Source organism: Macrosteles quadrilineatus, unplaced genomic scaffold (genome assembly GCF_028750875.1).
Source record: "Macrosteles quadrilineatus isolate MER2022 unplaced genomic scaffold, UCM_ALF_1.0 Scaffold_5__1_contigs__length_97177068, whole genome shotgun sequence".
Classification (NCBI taxonomy): Eukaryota; Metazoa; Arthropoda; class Insecta; order Hemiptera; family Cicadellidae; genus Macrosteles; species Macrosteles quadrilineatus.
This window is the reverse complement of record NW_026542598.1, coordinates 93942902-93965281: the sequence shown is the minus strand read 5'-3', so window position 1 is coordinate 93965281 and position 22380 is coordinate 93942902. Positions and strand designations below refer to the sequence as shown.

The following is a 22380-nucleotide window of genomic DNA, read 5'->3' as shown; positions in this document are numbered from 1 at the left end:
ACAGTCCTCGTGCCAGTACAGGTCTAGAGCCTTCAGTAGGAACCTGCGGACAGTAGGGAACCATTAGGTATCTTTTGTGTACAGAGTTGATCCGACCTCTCCCAACCTACAGTCGCAACAGCCACACTTGAGACAGTCCTCGTGCCAGTACAGGTCTAGAGCCTTCAGTAGGAACCTGCGGACAGTAGGGAACCATTAGGTATCTTTTGTGTACAGAGTTGATCCGACCTCTCCCAACCTACAGTCGCAACAGCCACACTTGAGACAGTCCTCGTGCCAGTACAGGTCTAGCGCCTTCAGTAGGAACCTGCAGACAGGGAACCATTAGGTATCTTTGGTTGTGCGTGGAAATATTATAGTCTGTGTGATGGAACCTGTCTCCTAAGCCTCCGCTAGATGGAGCTGGCCCAGGCATGAAACCATTGACTAGAATGACCCATTGGACAACCATTGACGACTAAGTTATTTATTATTATCTACCTTAGGAGGTAGACGGAGGGTCAGGGTACATCTTACATAATACACAGTATAGGCATTCCTTACCAATTCTAAAGATGCGACCAGTTTTGCTTTTCGTAAACTCTATCATATTTGATCTCACATAAACCATCACCATAACAAAATAAGGAGGAAAGTATAAATTTAGTCTTGGCATACTCTGTTAGTGATTTGTTGAAATAATAAGCTCAAACGAGTAATAAGTTGAATAATAAGTGATTTTTGTAAATAATAAGTAACTGAGTAGCTGGTCCATATATATGGAATGTCTCACGCAATATCGAAAAGTATATAATTTTGCTCGATCGATAAAAAACCCCAATTAGGACGAAGTAATAAACTGTTATCGTAGGGATTAACCAAAAGGTTGATAGTGCATATAAAATGTAAAAAAGTCAAATTTTTTAAGGTTTCAAATTGTTTTTTTTTATGTAAATAATAACGGAAGCTAGAAAAAATATCTAAGGATTTTTGTATCATTGTTCTTTGTGCGTCAAAAACAACAAGCCTCCAATCATTTCAAAATTATAGGAAACTTGTCTGCTTTGTAATCAGTGAACTAAGAAAATTGAAATAAAAAAGAGCGCATGTACAATAGAAACTCATTCGCGATTTCACATAGAATTTATGTACACAATGGCGATTTAATTTCCACACGTAAACTCAAAACCGTTTAGTAAAACGGGAACGATTCTGTGCAAAAGTAAAATCAAAGGTATAAAACAGCTTTACATCATCCGAATATACGATAGCGACGGCGATGTGTGTACAATGTGCAATGTACACCGACATATCAAGCGCGCCAGAAGCGATAAAAGCGGTAAATAACGCGGCAAACATCGGCACGTGACCTGGCCAGCGCCGCGACGCTCAGCCTTCTGTATCACGACTCTGTAGTCTGTACTGGGCTGGGCTAGGTGGCTGTGGTCATCTCCAATCAATTTTAACACAATGAATAAATTGAAAATAACATCGGATAACTGCGACGAATACAAAAGTTGTACAGCGTGTACATGTTACTATAGAGAAACAATTGGTTTGTATTTAATTCTTAATAGGATAGGTAGGATTGTAAGGATACTGTCAAAAAACTGAATGCAATGTGCAGTTGTACAACTCAAGCCTACTCAAGTGTTGAAATAAGGTACGGTAAATATTTTTAATGTGAGGAGCAATAAAGAAGTGAATTTATCAAAAGATGACGAACTATTGTAGGAAAAATAGATACGTTTTTCAGTTCAACAATTTAAAGTCTGTGTAATTGGATTTTTAAGGTGGGTTGGAAAAAAGACACAGTTTAAACATGTCCACCTGTTAGCCCGAATGTACAGTCATACTTATTCAGCTGAAGGTAGTTACTTGTAATGATTTCCGTTGTCCCGTGCGGTTTCCCGGTTTAGAATAGGACCGCAGCCTTCCCCAGGCGACTAACAGGGTTTGGGAGATCCTTCTTGCTCCCAACTTTCTCAGAGGCCAAGTATTCTTCTTATCTTTGACTTGGTCCTCTCCCACTGCACCAATTGTAGGTGTTCGGAAGGATGGAAACCGTCCCACTCTTCAGTCTTGAGAAGTTGGAGACGGCCATTGCCTTCTTGTAAGCAACAAGGCTCCAATACCTGATGGGAAACCCGGCGAGGCCCTCAAGAAGGCCTATATCAATCCCCTGATTCTTTTGATCACATTCAATGTCTACTTGGCTGAGGGGATGTTTTCTTCGGGCTTAAAAATATCTGGGCTTGTGCTCGTATTGAAGGAGAAGGGAGAAACAGACTTTTTGTCTTTTTACGGACCTCTCTGTACGTTGGATTTGGCTGGAAAATCACGTTGAGAAGTTTATATGTTCTCGACTGAATTCAGCCGTGGTTGCTGCGAGAGATTTGTACTCTCTTCATTATGGTTCCAAAAATTTGGTAACTGCCCTTGTAGTTTAATGGCCAATGTTGGATATCCTCGGTCCAGCTATATTTATATTGTTATACGGTAATATATTTATATTTATATTGTTATACTAGCGGAATACCCGTGCTTCACTACGGAAACTTTCATATTGGTTGACATTTTAAATAATAGTGTTTAAGTTCCAACAGCCTTCAGTCAACGATTCAGCTACAACCTATTTGCTCAACAGCGTCAGACAGCACTAAGGGTAGCATCCGCTTACCCCTACCGAACAGTGTCCCAAACCCACCGTCCTGGTAGTCTCTGCAGCCATTCCCTCAAACCCAATACAAGAAGAACCACCATGTTGGCAATGGCAAAGAACGCAATTATTTAGGGAGTTTAATACTGTTAAAACTGTTTGCGTGTTTTGTAGAACGGTGAAAAAACTCACATTTTGAACGCGAAAAACATACTTCAAATTATACAATTTGAATAATAAGTCTACAGGCAGTATCCAAAGTCAATGGTTTTACGTAGTGGTGTACCTTTCAGTGATGTGTTTGCCGCACCCAGCACACTCCTGAGTACCCGTGGACGTTGTACCGTTGGCTGTCACAGTCTTCGGGGCCTGAGACTTGACGTCCAGGGACATCCTCCCTGCAACAGACAAACACACAACTCAGCAACACAATACAGACAAAGTATCAAAAGACAACCATCAGAACGACCCACATGCACACTTATGTGGTGACCGATTGGCTCACTTAAATTAATTCATTTATTAAATCAATCCTTTGAATACGCTTTCAAAATATAAACAGATTAACATTTGAACTATTTCTGTTGACAGTTTATGCTGGAATAAATATTATGCAGTCGAAATAGTTTTACAGCCACTACTATAACAACCAAGAAGGTTAAATGGAACTATGTTTGTAAACCCTTTTTAAATGTTATTCCATCATATTGTTGCCCCCTTTAATCTAATAACTAATGCCCATAAAGTAGACCACGTTAAAGTTGTAGGATTTTTTCAGACTTAAATAATATATTAAACACGAGTAATGCAAGACATTTAAACCAGCAATTCAACATCGATTTCCCAAGCAATAATAGGTGCGCTTTTATTTATTTTTTTTAGAAACGTAACGTATTTATGTGTCAACAAGACTTGAATCGTACAAGATCCCTCTTCCCTCTCTAGATTCGCTTTTAGGAATAAGTCCGACTCAAAGATTAAAACTGCATTGGCACAATATTATTATCATCATTCCTCAGGCCTACCGAAAGTATTTTTTTCGATAACAGCTGATATCAAAGAAAGTAGTTGTTTCCCAAGCTTTAATTTAGAGCGAGGGGAAAACGATCAGCTAAATTTCCCTCACTCTCGATTAGTTCTCCATCTATCCACTACGCGTGCAATTGATATGTTACGGTTTATTTTAATGATTTAAATCAGATGTTTTCATTGTTAAACAACCTTAATGTATACAGAAACAAGCATTAGTTTGTTTTGTTGTGTTTTAGCATAGTGCGTGTTTGAAATTGCTCAAAGTATGTCTAAAATTCATGACAATTTGATGAAAACAGCTTCAGATGTAACTGATCACATTTCGCCAGAGAAATCATTAGAAAGATAAGAAGAGAAATATAGAAACCTTAGAAATTGGTAGACTACAAACTACCAAATGTTATGTCAATAATTAAAGTGACGAAGTATTTATTAATATATTTATCCAAAAATCTATAATCATGAAACCATATATGTACGTTGTGAAGTATATTTGAAATGGTAAAGAGTGGTCTAAAACTATTTTAATACTACCTCGATACGTTTTCTGTATGTGTGTATTTTTGAGTAGTGATGAACCGTTCATAACTCGTACAGAAAGTTATTTTCAAACACTCATACTTGGTTTTCCTGTGTTCGGAAAACTGTACGCGCACCGGAAAATGCCACATTCTGTTCTAGTAATGAAATATCCCATTTCTAATTCTGCAGTACCACAAGATATATAAATAATAACCTTGTGTTCTTTGAAGAAACAACGAATTCAAAAGTAAGAAAGAACATATCAAGCGTCCTTGTGAATGCATTACTGCAAAATTAATTCAATGTCCAATTTATTCACCTATATTATACATGGTTTGATTCAATAGAACTCATTTACTATTGTAATCTTCGCGACGACCGAAAAAAAATATCACCAAGTGGTTGATGGCACGATTATTTTTAAAGTCTATAATCTAAATGAATCGAACAGTTTCAAAACCATTACTTAAACAAGCTTCACCTGCGATGTTTACAGGGCGGGTCACAAGTCAGCCCGTTGGTAATCCAATAGTCCGTTATCAAGCCCCAATTAGACCAAGTTAGGCCCGTCTCTCTCGGCTATTTACACGCAATTACCCGCGGTATTTAGCACGTTCCCGCCAAGATTACCGCTTATTATCTCTCGGCCACGTTTAGTAGTAATCACACGAATGTGCACAACTTGGATGTCTAACGCCCTCGGATTACGTTAGGGTTGAGTTTAAAGATTAACATAATAGTTATGTTGTCCGTTAAGTTTAGTATAGATAGACTTCATCTTTTAGAGGTAAAAATAAAACGTTAACGGTTTATTGGATAATACGTCGATTGAAGGATGTATTACAGGTTTGTTGTAGCTTAAGCCTTTTTCAATTGACAAGTTTTTGAAAGCAGGTAACTTAAGTAATGTTTGGACAATTAAGATACTTAACGAAAACTATACTATTTACGTCACAACCTAATACGTCACAACCTAGTCAGGAAAAAGAACTTCCTACCTAGTCACTAGTTTTTACCTAGTCAGTAAAAACTTGTAAAAAGTAGATAGTTACTCGTATTTTATTTAGGTCCATGAATGTATGTGATACTTTGGGAATTTGCTTCACCATATTTCCATGCAATCATATAGAAAATGTTGCGGGAACGTAACGCCAAAATTAAATTCATGCCACCAACACGATTTGGATTTGTATGGGGAGCAAGTAGAAATACACCCCTATAATTTTAATTTAATCTACATAGCGTTTTAACGAAAATTCGTCGTTAATAGATAACAGACCTTTGCAAAAAATGTATAAACTCGAGTGATGAAATATTGTAATACCATGATATCATGAGATCGTACTAAACATACCTCAACATTTTAAGAACGTTCACTACACATCGCCCACGCGAATCACGGTCAACAAGACTGGCAAGGTAATGTAACCGAACACGTAAATTACACACAAAGGCTAAACAACCGCCGTCATCGCCAACTTGATGCCTTTCCAAGTCGCAAGTCTTAATTAATTAAAGGGCCGGACTGCGCACAACCGCAACAAACAAACATTAATCAAACACCTGAACAATGCGGGGAATCTCGGCTCGATCTTAACATATTTAACTAATTACCGGGAAATAACCGGGGTAAATTAATGCTTTGACGAGTGGAGAATGCGGGAATACTTGGGACAAAGTGGGAATGTTACAAAGAGGCGGTGTACAAGGCGGTTCACTCGTTCCATCCATGTCTTGTCTCGCCTGCGGGCTGCGGCTCGGGCTCGTTGTATTGACACTTGTATTTATATCTTCTGATGTGGTCAGCGGTCGCCTTTGTGAAGACTTTTGACCCCACCTTCGCCCTGAGGTTTTGCTTCTCTTGCAATGGGGTTCGGTTATTTGATTTGTGTAAACATGTTTTATTTAGGTTTAAGATTTATAATTATGAGCTTAAGAACGGTTATGACTCAATAACATTACTTGTCCAATATGCTATCATTGAGCTACTGTACTAGATCAATACGCAATATTTAATATAAAATACCCCCACCGCAGAAAACCTGCCGACTAAGCGAATTTCCATTTATCCGAATTGATTTTCAAGCAAATCTATTCAATAAACATTAGTTTTAACGAGTGCCTAGGTTTGTTTCTACCAGGAAACTAATAAAGTGTTTTAATAGCTTAGTATAAAATAAATAGATTTGCCAAGTTTGACCAAAATATATCCATAAACAAGCAAACTACATTATTTTACAATATTCTCCCCCGTAAAACCCCGTGGGGATATATAATTTCTTTATGAGTTCATTGGGAAATAATGGTAAATTAATTGATTTTACTTTCAAGAGTTTGGTTATTATCTTAAGGATACAGAATGGAATAAGGTAAATTGCTCGGGTTTTAAACTCACACTGTAGCGGACCTGTTGGATTGTTGTATGAAGGAAACGAAGAGTGGTCGTAATTTATATCCAACAACAGGACGCTTATGTTCAGTTGCATAATGTATTGGACATGTGAGAGGTGCCCATTTCTCGATGTAGTGTATTTTCGATATCTGTTCCTGTTAATTGAATCCACAAATATCATTAGGGTAGTCATGCATTGCATTTTACCATCATCCTGGAAAAACCTTGTGACGTGTTGTCTTTTAGATAATCCCTAACAGTTGTGTGATGCCATTTGAGTACTTCAATACGATAAATATTTTATTTTGTTTTAAATTACAAAGGATTTATGTGACTAGATAGCGTTTACAATAACAGCTTGCTTTACGTCTGTGATTCGTGGTTCGGAATCTTTTTGCTGGAAACCCTATCCCAAAATATTAATAGAAGGGCCGTACTGAATAACATACTATCGAAATCGCTATAGGAAAGCTTTAACCCGCAAATAAAATTTTAAAAGCTGGGTTTTCAACGTTGATTCAAAGTATATCGAGTTGAACGATTTTAGTATTTGAATCGAATATACTGCCTAAAAATGAAAATTTTCACGTCACATAGAAGGTGAAACCTCGGCTAGTGAATTATATTTGACGAAATGGTTGACGCCCAAAATTTCGTAACTTAACAAATATATTTGAACCGTATCGTAGGTTTAATCGTTAAATCGTAACCAGCTCGGTGTTCAGCAGTCTGTGGCGAGACGTCCAGCAGATGCGGGTAATTCTGTGGTAACTGAAGCCCACTTGGACCACACACTCCCTGCATGTCATACTGGCGAACTTGTATTCTAATTTTAGATTTTTGTTTTATTTCTCTTCCTGTGGTACTACACATTAAGTGCGAATGTTGGAGATATTTTTAGGGTACATATTTGATAGTTATCATGATAGTCGTTATATTTTACCATTATTCTGGAAAAATGCAATACGAAAAATAACTCATTAGGCCTATAGTTTTTATATCGAAGGCTTTATGTGTCTAATAGATGACATTTAGTTTTTTTTTTCGCAGTCTTTAAGTTATAAATAATGTGTAAATTATAGTAACTATCTTTAAAACCTTGCATAAATCGGTTGATTAATTGTTGACAGTTATTTCTATGACGACTTTTTGTCTTGTCATAAATCAAGCACTGCGCTAACAAACAAATAACTTACGTGTAATGCAAAGTGTAGTAGAAAATGGGCTTATGAAGAATGCGTTTTTAAATGTATCAAGACAAAATTTATGACGGTACCTGGAAGTATTCTTTAGTTGATAAACTTTAACTTGGCCTTGTATGCGTAGCAAAACGTTAAACAAATCTACAACTTATAGATCAAACGACAGGTTCATAGTTGCAGATAATTTTTACACATGTAATTTTTTTATATTATCAAATTTTTATACTATAAATACTATCAAAGCTGCAAATCTTTTAGGTCAAAACCACCTCAAACAGCAGCTTAAAGTTAACACGATTGTTTAACGGAAGGGACAAAGGAAGAAGCCTGTGTTTGGCCGGAAGGGACTCGCAAGTCTCTCCCGTGTTTATTCATATGTGATATTAACATATTGATCTTGATATTCATGTATCCTGTTTTAGAGGTATTCAGGCTATTCAATGGCAAACATAGGTCTACAAACATGGTACACGCATATTAGAATTGTTAATGTAAACAACGTTGGTATAAAGAGCACTGTTAACATCTCAGTTTGTATTAAGGCCTAACAATGTTTTGTGACTTACAGTACATTGCATTATGGAAGTAGAACTTAAATCATATTTTAATTACTGAAAACATGACTCGTGTAGGTGACATTTGATAAACTATTATCAATTGATTAATTTGCAGTTTCAATACAATTTGTACAATATGAACGGCTACTATTGGCCAAGTATTAGCCTAGAAATAGATCAGTACGTTCAAATATCTTTTAAGTTGGTTAAGTACACCAAAATGGTGTATATTAAAACAACAACAAATAATTATAGTTTTAATTATAAACATAAAAGTATAACTACTCTGTTTTAACGTCCGAACTTTATCTATTTTAGAATGATTTCACGTTAATTCCACCCGGACATAGAAAATAATATTTTCCACTAATCTAGCTTAGTTAACATTTTAATCTCTCAAATTATTAAAAGCAAATTCTGAAACAGGTTTAGGACAGTTTTAAGACAGATCAATGGGTTGAATACTGAATGCGCCTGACATTTACCTGATGCAATATAGGTACAGCTCTAGTCTGGTATCACGACTTACACGGCGTCACGTTTTTCATTCCGACTATGCATCTATATTATTTTAAGCACAGAAAAACCTTTTGTACTTGTTCGTTAGCTGGTTGACTAACACTTTGGCTGAGAAAATCCCCGATCAACTCGGTGTTTCAGCATTTTCCGTATAAAAAATTGCAAAACATTCCACACACTTTGTCAAACTTGAGCAAAATACTGAAAATAGGACGTAACTGTAGAGCTCTTCAATAAAATATATTATAAACTTGGCATAGTTAGGTAGTGACTCACACAAAAATAATAACCAATCACAGACGTAACACATTTTGCTGCCAAACTATCCGTTAATATTCATGCATTTCATCCTACCTGTATATTTTGAGTAAATCTTTAGTTTGGATTAATTTGTAACGATTTAAGCAAAACTTCTACAAAAATATATTTTATTAAGTTCCAAAATAATCTAGAATAAATCTTTTACCTAATCCTAAATAGATCTCTCAAACACCATCAAGACCAAACAATTTACGACCCCAAGACCTAAAGACTGAGTGATCGGCTCATAAGGAAGAAAAAACCGAAGAATCAGCTCCTGGGCGAGTCATTTATCACGCCTGTTATGATCTATAAAAATGGAGTGTCCAAATAAAGACCCTAGCGTGGCCCGGGGGGATGGGGGGAGGGGGAGGGGGGATAAAGTGACACAAGCCCCGAGCGAGACACAAACTAAGTGATCAATGTAATGTCGCAACTTGAGCAATATCTAGACAATATGAGCGGAGCCGGGGGCGACGAAACTTGGCCCAAAAACCTGAGCAACTCTGGGCAAACAGTTGGCAGCGATTAGCCGACATCTGGACTGGCTGAGCATCGCGGCTTATTGCTGGGACATTATCTTAGACTGGAGCACTCGCGGGCCATTAGGGCGAAGTTGGCGGTGGAGAGAGTTGATCGTGAATATATTGTTTACATAATTGTAAAATATTTGTCGGTACCGCATTTCCAAAGAGTGTTTTATTGACAATGACGAATTTGAGTGACTAAACAAGATTTGACTAAAATCCGTTTTACATTTTACTCAGTGTTATTTTTTGAGAGTCTATAGTCACGGACGATGCAGTGCAAAATTTCGAACCTTAAAAGCACTTCTTTTTGTGTCGTACTGAGGTTCAACTTATTGATACGCGAGAACTATGCAAGCTCAGATACCCAGCTACAATTGAATTGAAAAGATCATACATACACTTGTAAATCAGCCTAAGTGTGTTAAAGGAATTCGTAAAGTTTATATTACTCAACCTTATTTTGGATAAAGGCTGTGTTTGTTATTCCTATACACCTACTATTAGTAAGACCTAACAATACTGTATCAATTTCCCCAAGTCATTATAAAATGCTTTAAAATATTTATTTTCTAAATAAACATGTGAATATGTAATTCTTCATGTTAGAAATTTTTTAAACATTACACGAAGAAAATTTCACAAAAATCCAAAATAGAAAGGAATACTCACACCATATTTTAATCGATCCAAAAATCCCAGCTGTTCCTGCATCACAGGTTTCACCGCACTCTTGTAGCACAATGTATATGAGAGAAGACTCGCCTACTAATTAGCTAGCTCGTTCTGTCTGTGTGTGTGTGTGTGTGTGTGTGTGTGTGCGGTCAAGCGGGGTCTTTCACTGCACTCAATTAGTCCATTGATTGCACATACCCGCACCGCCACATAAAGTTGGCCCCTATGTCGCCGCACTAATTGATCAAAAAATATTGATCTTCCGAGGTGGGTAAATACGTGTCAAATCTGGCCAATCTGACCCGTATTGGCACAAGCCCTCCCCGGAATACTGGAATAGTAAACCCGATTAATTTCGTATCTAGTAGAGCGACAGCGGCGTGTTGGTTTAGCGTTAATCCGCTGCGTGACGTGTTTGCGCGGGAAATTAGGTGTTTTAAGTTGTCACTGTGCATAATTGTGGCGGGAGATGGGAATTACTCGGTGTGCGCTGTGATCTGGTTTGCGAATGTGCGATTGACAAGTGTGGCCCCGGAGATAAGCCGCATCGTACATGTCATGGATACGTGTGGTCTTTGCAGAATAGTGTTTGAATAGAACTGAGTAGGTAAAACTACGTTGAATGGGGGTTTGAAGTTTTGTTTTCAAAAATTGAAACTGTATTATTTATGCTCAATGTGGTGTATTTAGTGGTGAAGATTTGACGTGAGAAACTTATTTGTTTACAACTCTCCAAAAAATTGTATATATTTACAGCTACTTTGCAGTACTTAATTTATACAGTATTTAACTCTTAGAGTCTTGACATTCATAAGACATAAAAACATGCACTTTCTTTACAAATATTCTTGTTCTAATATTTTGTTAATGAAAAATCAAACAATCCATATAATTATTTCAAATACTTTCCGATTAATTTTGTTGTTACCTATTAACACTTAATAACTTTGACGTCCTCCAGGTCGTAGAAATGATTTCTAAAAGATCTCGTGATAAAAAAAGGTTTGGATTAACTCCAAACAAACATATCTGAAAATCACCTTCAAAGTTTATTTTATTCAGTACTTATTATAACATAACACCCATAAAGAAAGTAACCAATTTTCAATTTTATCTTGCAAGTACCCAGAGAAAATTTAATTAGAACACTAAACACACTAATTCAAACATACAAATCTCAACAAACAAACTAGTTAGACTATAAATTATAACCTTCTTAAACACATGATGCACCCCTTCGCCCGCGCGCCAGTGATGCATGTAACAGCCCAGACCGCGGTCAGTCCCTTATGAAAGATAAATCAGCGGTCGCCGCAAGATTTGCAGCCGGGAGAGAGAGATAAGTTAGGGACAATTTGTGCGGGTGATTAGTGAGTTGGTAGGCCTGCGGTCGGCCACTGCAGTTTGTCTGAACCGGACATTCCTCGCAAACCCTTTGTTCAATTTATACGGATATCCATTTCAGCTTCGATTAGAACTAACACCACTCCATCTCTACCTGCTGGACTTTGGAATTTGAGATTGACCTTTGATGGTTAACAAGATTAGCGGGAAGTGGAAGTCATGGGAACTAATAGAGTGGAGTTTGTAATTAAAGTTCAATATGAGAAGTTCACCAACTATAATTATAACTAATAGCGATTTTTATGTAATAGGGATTACAAAATCAGAAGATAAATACCTCACCCAAATGTGAACCTATCAATGTTAAGGCAGTCAGAATGACGTTTTGGTAATGTATAAAGGACATGGACAAACACATGTATGAAATATTGATAACAAGTCAACCTAGATAAAAAATTTCATTTATAAAACCCCTCGATTTTATATTACCCTTAATCAAATGTTATGGCAAACCTCTACAAGAAATTAACCTTAATTCAAACCCAGACCCCTTTGTTGGTCGTCCCCATTGCTATCGAAGTGTTACTATAGATGATAAGTTTTGCTCGTATCAAAGTAATGTCTTGAAACAATTTACAAGATGTTTGCTAATGTTTTTTGCTTTTTGGTGTACAAAAATTTTAGTAGTTAATTGAAATTTGTTTTTTTTTCTTTTCTGAAAAATCTAGTAGTTAGATTTATTTTTATTCAGCCCAGTTCAACTATCAAAAATCAGTATATCTGATTTTAACCATGCTGGAAACCAAAATATCTATTCTTGTATGAAGTTTTTAACTGACTCCAACCAAGGGGGTACAGTGTTCGTTTTCAAAAGCAACATTTGATTATTGAAACTGAAAAGTTTTAAACTGCCATTTGGCTACAGAGTCATGTTTTGTGTACTATACTTTGTGTGATATAATATTCAATGTACACGTACAATATTCAGATGTGGTTCTGTAGGTTCCACCCAAGTCTCTGCTTGATAATGAACGTTTACGTTTTATAACCAACCAGCCTAAGTCTGTTAGTGCGGACCAGGTAAGTGAGTTGTCTGCTCACCCCAGGCTATGCTCGGCTCAGACAGTGTCTGTGATGTGATAATACATCCAACCTCCGACAGGTTACTTTGAATAATTACTGGACAGGAAATTGTTTGGTCAAAGTCAATAGAGAAAACTAAAATGTTGGTGTTTTTCTAATTTGTCAATGCTTTCAATTAGTCTTGCTATGTGTTTAGTGTAATCAACTACGCCTTGGATGGATTTCTTTCAAATTTTAGAAGGAGGATACCTTTAACGCTGTGTTAGCTATAACAGTAGGCTTAGCACTTTACATTGACGAATTCTTGTAAATAAACAGTTTTATGACAAACCTTCTGGGTGTGATTTACATTTCTGAAACTTTTTCAACAGAGAAGAGGATAAATACAAATATTTAATGTTTTGAGCAATTTAACTAAATAACTCGTTGGTTCCTATACAAGCAAACGTATATACGTTTAATATTATGCACCCTGAAATAGCCGTAAATGGACAAAAGTCACAACAAAAGTTGTAAATCTTGTTGGTTATTTTTTAAACGTTGTTATTCATTTTTTCTACATAATTAACAACTAAACAACATTTCATGTTAAAACTATGGAAAAGTGTATTCCTGCAAACAAAGTGTAGTTTTTCACTTGTATTTTTTTCAACCATCCTTATTATAAACAACCCCCCTTTCTTTAACCTTTTTTTCAAAACTCCCCTCACGTCGGCCTGCTGCGTGTTTGTATACGTAAATTAACCGTCCCTCGTCGACCACAGGCCGTACGTCAAGCAACAGGTGCGTCATGTTTCATATTACCGCTGTTTTGGATAATTTATCGGTCCGCTAATCTGGTCGTGAGTAATGGCACATTACTACACATTACTGCACATTACTGCCGTACGCTGATACCGGGTAATACACGCTGTTGTACAGCTGTGCGACATGAGTGGCAAAGTTCGGCTGACACTGGGCAAGGTTATTTATTGTGTTATGTTGTGTTTGTAGTCAAATTCACTCTCATGATACTGTAACAATATGTGGAGGTTTGATGTGTGGTTTATCTAGCTAGAGGAAGTTTTCCTGTTCTGTAGGTCTAGGTTCAAATCTTGTTAATCATTGACGGTTTTTAGCAATTGGATAAACCAATAGTCGGTGAACTTCCTTTACCAGAAGAAGCAATGAAAAGTTATTTTAAGCAAAACGGTGGATTAGATTTTGATTGATTTGTAAGATGGTTGGTAGATGAGCTTAACGCTTATATTTTCTAACCTTTGTGGATGGAAGGAGCATAAACTTTTTCAAATCTTATGCGTCCCATTCGGATTAATTCTGTTCACTCCATGAAAAAAGAAGTTGTTTTCAGAGTTAAATCTACGTTGTAACGCGAGAATGAAGTATGTTTTTATATTTATTTGTTGTTACTTAACTCAATGTAAAGTTACTACAACATGGGAAAAGATATGTAATTTTTTATCTCAGGCATTATAATTAAAGAGCATCAAAGTAGGCGAACCGAGCATGAAACATTCACCAAATGAAGTAAAGGCACGTTCCTTAAGATCATCATCAGCTGATCCATGATAATCTGTGTCATTTCTGAAACGTACTAATGCAAAATAAACGAAGGCGGAGGACCCGCCTTACACTGAACACCCCATAAACACAGATCTTATTACAAGGCGGCCAGCAAGGACAGTACAAACACTACCAAGACAGGACACATGTTTGGTTAGGCTGAACACGAATGTACGACAACGTCAGCGTGCCGTTATAGGTTTGCTTAGGCCCAATATGCCCTTGCCCCACATTACTCAGCTGGTCTATAGTCGTAAATACCGACTGTACGCCCCATACCTACTGGGACGGTTGTGAAGCGTTATATTGCGTGATAGAGGTAATTTTAGTTCACAGTTCAATTCGTTTCTTTGAGAAGGTGACGTACTCTTAAGTGTGTGAAGCATGAGCGTGGAGTGGAGTGAAACAAGATGGTGTGTGGATTTGTTACTGGTTTGGATCAGCTGTTTCGTTATTAAAAGCCCCAGTGGTGAAGAACAGCTGGACTCAGTTTGAAACCATTAAAAAGCTTCGGGCTTCTCAGGATTGAGCTAAAAGACAAAAAAATAACCTTCTGACTGAGGCGAACACTAATCCTTCCTAAAAGCTACCGAACTATGTTACTATGCTTTTACCAGCCTGTATATTTTAAGGATAAGATAACCGAAAGATGAATGGGATGTCAACGCTGGTTCCTTATCAAAAGATGTAGGTAGTTACGTAGTTAACTTGCTGCAAGTCATGATTACTTAACCATTCATACCTATTCTTGTTGGAAATCAGGTCACATGAGTTACATGAGTCACTATAAAAGAGTTCAATTCGTGGAACGTCTTGTGTTTCAAATGCTGCTGTAAGTGAACAAGTATAATCCGCAGTAAAAAGATTCCACACCCACCCGAATAGATCTTTTCCTTGATTCAGAAATCGGCGCCGCGAAGCATCAGCTTACCAGACACAACGGACATCGTCGTCATAAAGATGGTAATCGCCGAGGGGACGCCACTTTTTCAATGAAACCTGGTAGATGTGTCCATTAGGGCCCGTGCCATCAAGATGCTATCGCCACCGCAAGCGATTCTCGCCCTTATTGCCTATTGCGATAAGGTCGATCGATCCGGTGGTTTACCATAATTCAATTGAAGATTCTAACGGTAATGGTACCAGAGATCAGTGGTTCATGTGTAATGCAGTTGTGGGGAGAGTCTGCCAATAATAGTGACGAAATGGGTGTGTTTGACGTTATAATCCATGTTAGTATGGTAGTGTCAATGGTAAAGGAGGAAAACGTTCAAATGGACATTTGTTCTGATTGTGTGCAAAGTTGTTCTGTCAATTGTTTGGAAAACTTAAAGTGTTGTTTTGATGTCAGTGTCTCAGTGTAGTTGTGATAATACGTCGAGAAGGAACCTCAGCCCTTTATTTCATTATAGTTTCAATCAATGGTACAGTCAGAGTCATGGATAGATCAATGGTACAGTCATGGATAGATGTAAACATAAGTTTGTTGTTCTGTTTGTACGAAAAAAACGTATAATATATTGGCTAAGTCGTTACTTTTGCTTAGTATAGGTGTTAATTACATACTAGGGTATACGTCCAGCTTAATAAATAGTTTGGATGCTTCGAATATTAATGCAAAAACTGAAATGATCGTATATATTGAGGTACATAACATAATGTAGCGCGAATGTAACCCACTGTACAACCATGTTTTGCTTAAGAATTTCATCTATTTGAGTATTTAAAAGGTGTTTTGTAAAAACCTAATATGCGTAAATGGAAGTGCATTTTTGAAACTACAAATTGCCATATACAGATACGAAACCATGTAGGCCTATCTCCATCTAAGTGTGGCTCAAATGTGTATTTGTACAATTGTACTTACTTGGATGTACTTAAGGACAATTGGAAGTAGTAATCTAGGAAAACCCCATTACAGAAACTTACAATTTGAATTGGTTCTTAACAACAACAACAAATAATCTTTTACCATACGTAATTAATCTCAACATGGTATTATGGGTTGAACAGGTTCAAGAAAAATATAAATTCAAAATCCAAAGGAAATGTCTTAGAATCTCCAACTTCATAGACATTATTTGCCATCTCTTCCGCCTGGGTCGTTCAGTGTCTCTGCTGTGCAGTTGTGCCGAGAATAGAGAATTCAAATGTTGAAGATGCAATATAAAACGCATTTGTACGTTGATGACCGAGGAAGCTCAGATCTCTCCCAGGAGGTGAACCACTGCACCCCCGAGACAGTGCTATACAGACGAGCTTTGGTACGGAGTATAAACTGAGAAACTTTCAACTGCCTATACTTATTGTGGTGATTAAAAGTCACAGTTAAATTGCAGAGTTTGGAACTAAATTACTGTAAGTAACTGTTAAAATATGTAGCAATTATTAAATATATATTTCTATAAATATTAGTTAACTTTCAATATCCACCCGGTCGTAACAAAACGTTCTTGTTCTATCAATAATCAGATGTAAAACTAGGATTAAATTCGTCCAATTTTTTTACCGTGTTTTCATGCTTTGTTGTGTATTTTTTTTTTTTTTTGTGAATCACAAAATAGTTTATTTTAAGGTCCTGTATATGATACGAGTAGCCTATAGCTTAATATAAACCAAAACACGGTTGATCCACTACAAAAATTTTTTTTAAACTAAATTATAAACCATCAGTTAAACAATTATTTAATTATTTGCCTAATAGCTCATTGTCATGCACAAAGCATATAAAACAAAACCTTAGGTGATCGAGGAAAAATAAACACAATAGATAAACCCATTATTATTCTTTTACAAACATTTTTTTTAAGGTAGCATAGATCATGTTTATAGTTTTATAATATATTTTGTTTTGTTGAATATTACTGTATTTTTCTATATATTTTTCAAACATTACATTGGAAGATTTATTACAAAATATTAACAACATAAAAAAGCCACAATGAAAGTTGAACCCTGTGTGGAGGAAATAAGCCTACATGGCCATCATGTTCACATTATATTTAAATTTCATTATATATCAAATTAATTACTGCGCGTGCATACAGAGAATATTTCCCAAACATTATTACCAAAAATAACACACCAACAACAAAATCACCACAATTCAGACATCCATAAAGAACGCTTCTTCAAAAGAAATGCCTCAGACAAAATTAAGGAGTTCATAAATAAGCCACCCTCTTAAGCGTTTAACCGGTGTAAAACAAAAATTAAGAGTCTCTAAAGAACAAACGCTATCTCAACACCGTGTAAGCTGAAGGAGGTAATTTAGCGAAGGAGTTGGTCGCTACGTGATTCTTAATAGTAGTTAATTAAGGAGATAGCTGCGACAAAGATCTCCAGGAAGGGAGGTGATTCTTTAATTAAAACACAACAGTTATGACGGAGTGTTTGACAGAGCGGTGTTGGAACCCCGGCGTGCGCCTGGGGACACATTCTCCCTTCTAGAATTACTCATGTGATTTTTTAGAATGTAAAAGAGACGTTTTGGAGTGACAAAATGTATTCTTCGACTTTGAATTAGGATTTGAGATAGAATAATCGTGTGTTATTTCGATAGAGGTTTAAATGTGGTGTGTCTTTTCTTCTCAGTCGTTACAGTATTATTTGATTTTTACTGAATATTGAAGGCATAACTAGTGGCAAGTGTAAAAGCTATAAATTATTTCTATCATAGATTTTCATTTCAAATTGTTTAAAAGAGTTACGTTCAAGGTAGACATTGAATCTCTTCATCAATATATTAGAACAATAATTATGTTAGATTAAATAGCATAATTTCATTTACTACATTTTCCGTAGTTTGAGTTTCTCAATACATGACTGATCTTCACCAAAAACTTCCAACAACTGTATTGACCTGCCCCAGTGTGAGTTAAACCATGGTTAAACTTAATGATAGTCAACGGGAAAAAAATCAGTTATAGTCAGTAAGAACAGATTTATTTATTCCAATAGGGATATTAGTTAAACATATTTATTTTAAATATAGAGTTCAAACAAAACAACAGAAAAAAACAATATAATGCGATAAAGAAAATCTAGTTTATGTTGATGAAAAACTGTAACTAATAAAATTGAATCAAAACTGAACGACACAAACGTTAGTTGTTTAAGAAAAGGTAAAAATTTGAGAGAAGTAAATCATCGGCACAACACAAATAAATAACGAAAACCCACGCCAGAACAAGCCTGTACCGATCAGAATGAAAATATGTCAAACATTGAAGTGAATTTCATGTATTAAAAAAATTGGTTTTTCTTTTCCGGGTTAGTTTGGCTCTTGTACAAGACCGACTTTCATGATTGAGGTCTCTAGTTGAAGGGATGCACGCACAAATTTTACACCAAGAATAGGCATATATTTTTCTACCGCATTAACCGAGCAAAACCATGAATTTGATTTATTTTCAAATTCTTACCTTAATTTATTTCACCAGTTATAATTTACAATCCTATATATTTTGGTCTAAGAACCTTCAGTGAAATCCCGGCTTTCATTTAAGCTATTGTTATTAAAATCGGATGAGTTCCGAAAAAACGCAAGGTAACCAAAATAACAATTATTTTTATAAGGTTTTACTATGGTGAAAAATTAATAGCTCCAGTATTGTTTATGTTTTAAACTAAAAAAAATCTGTTAATTATAGGCTTTAATTTAAGCTATCGATCATTTGAATCAGTGAAGCTCTATTACTCAATCTAAAATCCAAAATTTGATTATTTCTCGGATATTTATTTCAAGTTTATGACAAGTTCACTGGTTATAAAATATTATTGTAAAACACTATTTTGTGATGATTTGTTAAAAGACATTTGTTCTAGTACACCTTCCCAAGTATCATAAGCAAATCTGCAAGGTAAGCATAGGTTGATATGCACACCAAATTAAATATCTTTTTTAGAAAAATACAATGCCGCAAACCCGACCTCAAACGGACAACCGAGTCAAAAATGGCAGCATTGCGAATATTGACATAATAGCAACAATAAGTGAGGTAGGTTTTTAAACATTTAAAGAGATAAAGTATGAATGAATGAATGAATGAGGTGCTCCGTTATCTTATCGGTTTAAAGGTCCCTTATCGCCGAACGCCATTCATTCGCGACCTAGTCCTTGGGTATTTAAATTTATCTCTACCATGGAATGTCATTGATTTAATTTAGACTTTTAAAAATAGTAGCTTTTGAACGAAACATGCTATTAGAGTCGGGTTTTCGCCGTTGTGTTTCACTAGGTAAAATCTTCAAACTTAAATGTATTTTTGTATTATAAAATTTTTTTTAATATTTAAAAATATAAACAAAATACATATTTATCTAGTATTTTATATTATAAAAAATATTGAAAACATTTTCTATACCTAAAACGAATTCCACTGTACAAAATTCGTATAAAACGTTCAAACAAGCGATAAAAGCGAGTTCGAAAGTGATGTCTCAGTTAGCAACAAACACAAGAGGCTGGAGGAAATAAGTGCCATCCATTACGGTCGCTGGTTTAGCGATAACGTCGTAATTGAGTCTAGGCGTGCCAAGCGATTTGCACCCTTATGGCGAGAGTCTTTGTAACCGGAGGGAAAATGAAGTGGCAGTATTGAAAGTAATCTAACTTGTCCCCCCCATGAGGGACTAATGTTCATATAACGAGACCTCCCCGCCGCAATCTCATGATTTCAGCTAATCTTAAACTGCGCCTGAGGGTCTACACGGGGGGGGGGGGACCACAACAAATTGTCAACATGCAAATTGTCCTGCATTGTCTCAAGTTGGCATACATTAGGGCGGATTTTCATAGTAATTGCTATTTACAAGTTGACAAATGATCGCGAATGGAACTTTTGAGATTGTGTGATTGAGATGTTTACCAAGTGTCGGGGTTTAACGGATTATTTCGTTTATAACTACGTGATTGTTGTAGTTACGGGTTGGAGTGTGTTTGGCTTGCTATGGAGTGGTGGTGTGTTTAACATTTTATAATATGTTTTAACTGCGTTTAAACCGGTTAACACACTTTTGCCACTCTAATCGCCTTTTGTTAAGACTTATCCGTTTTTTTTGTGTATTTTTCAGTTAAGCCTAATTGTGTTATGAAATTGTCTTAAGATGTTTCTAAATTATTAAAATACATTTAGTGTAATCGAAAAATATATGTTCTCTATGAAATTTTTATCCGATTTGTTTTAGTGAGCTAACGGAATTTGCATTTTTACTATCGTAATACAGTAATACATGTTAAATGCTGGAACAGTAGCTATCCCCTACAAACATACAATTTTTTTTTGATTTGGCACAAAACCAGCAACGTTTTACCAAGCAAAACTGTTTGAACATTTACAAGTAGTTATTCTACGTTAATTTTCGTAAGACAAATCTTAGTCAAAATTTTACATATCTACAGATTCACTTTTGCTTCAAATCATAACTAAAGGATTAACCGCTTATATGACGCCGCAAATACGTTTTTTACCAGTCCCCTAAAGCATAGTTAAATCCTCACTCAAAACTTTGAATCCATGTTAAATTAAAATAAGAAGAAATACATTGAATGTTTGAATTGTTTGGCATCTGTTCAACCAAATTGCCAACTATTTTTACGTATTCATTTTAACACAATGAATACATAACTTTTCACGTAGGCTACGTGCCAAAAATGAGCTTGTCCGTTAGACAAAAAAATGATACTAAGTCTTACGGATTCAAATTATATCCTAAAATGTAATCTATGCAAAATTTCGTATTTGTATCCGATTCTCAAACTTATCACCTCAAAACATATTCCTTTGCACATTGGAGTGCAGCCTACAGGCCGGTACATAGTGTAGCCGCAGTGCAGACCGTTGTATATTACCTGGGCATATCTCAGCGTGGTAACACACTGCCCAACTGATACTGATACTGATTTATTACTATGGCCTGGAGCGAGATTTATACATTCAAACAAAAAACTGTTCATTGTTGTTTAGGGACCAAAGAGAGTTCCCGCGAGAACTCGTAATGGAAGAGTAGCGTTCTTTGATTTGTGTGAATTTTGAAACAACTATCAGAAGATTTAGCTTACTATTACCGTTAGGAATTGGTTCGTTTTCTGGCACAGTCAGAAGAAATAAATCTTAAAACGGTTGTAAGCAAGATTCTCCTTTTTGTTTGTTGCATACTTTTGCTCTTAATTTTTTCTTCCAGAAATTATTTCCTGATCGATCTGAATTGTTAGGCATTTTAAACACCAACAGGTTTACATTTGTTCCAAAGTAGTGTCAGATTTATTATTTAGTTACCCCACTTTCTTGCAATAAAATCACCATTGGAAGTCATACGGTTTGGAAGAGGCAGAAACTTGAAATATGTTTTAATCTTTTGATATTCCTGCAAATATTTTTAAAACTTAGATTGTTAAGCATATTATGTAAGAAGTATACTCAATCTCGAATTAATAAAAATATTTTTCTGCAATTGTATTTTTCAAATTAAGAACTGACTTCAAAAATCCCAAATGTTTTTGTTTTTAAATTGGCCTAAGTCTTCAATTGTAAATGTTTGCATAAGGATTATAAGAAACGCTCTAAACACTCTCTTTCGTAGAATTTAAAAATACATTACACGTTTTAATACTCAATTTACAACTGATAATTATTATATTATAATTCTATCATAAAAAATGATTAATTACAATTACATTAATTACATTAATTTATTTATCACAAAATAAAGTAAAAAAATCTAAATAAATATTTTTGTGTAGGAGTATTTTTATGCTTAGTCACCGTCCTTACTCTTGTTCAAAAACATTTAACACAGGTTTAGTTCACAAAAAAAGCCCAAAATCAAATGAAGTCACAAACAAAATCGTAACCAGTGGGGGAGAGAGAGAGATGGTGCTGGCATCTGTCGGTAAAAACAGTAATTACAGCATCACTCAGTGTCCGCCACACGCTACTGTAACGGATAGCTCGGACCTCAAGGCGATGCAAATTTGTAAAAATTAAACCCCCAATTACAAAAACACGACCGTGCCAGGAATACT

General features: G+C 35.8%; 1 protein-coding gene across 3 annotated transcripts in view; it reads right to left on the bottom strand.

Moving 5' to 3' along the window:
- LOC128994932 (LIM domain only protein 3-like) overlaps positions 1-22380 on the bottom strand; it is a 133172-nt gene that overhangs the window by 45292 nt on the left and 65500 nt on the right. For all 3 annotated transcript variants that reach the window (XM_054419769.1, XM_054419768.1, XM_054419770.1), the window contains exon 4: positions 2925-3036. In XM_054419769.1, coding sequence (XP_054275744.1) covers positions 2925-3036 — 112 coding nt within the window. The remainder of the gene's footprint in view (positions 1-2924; positions 3037-22380) is intronic.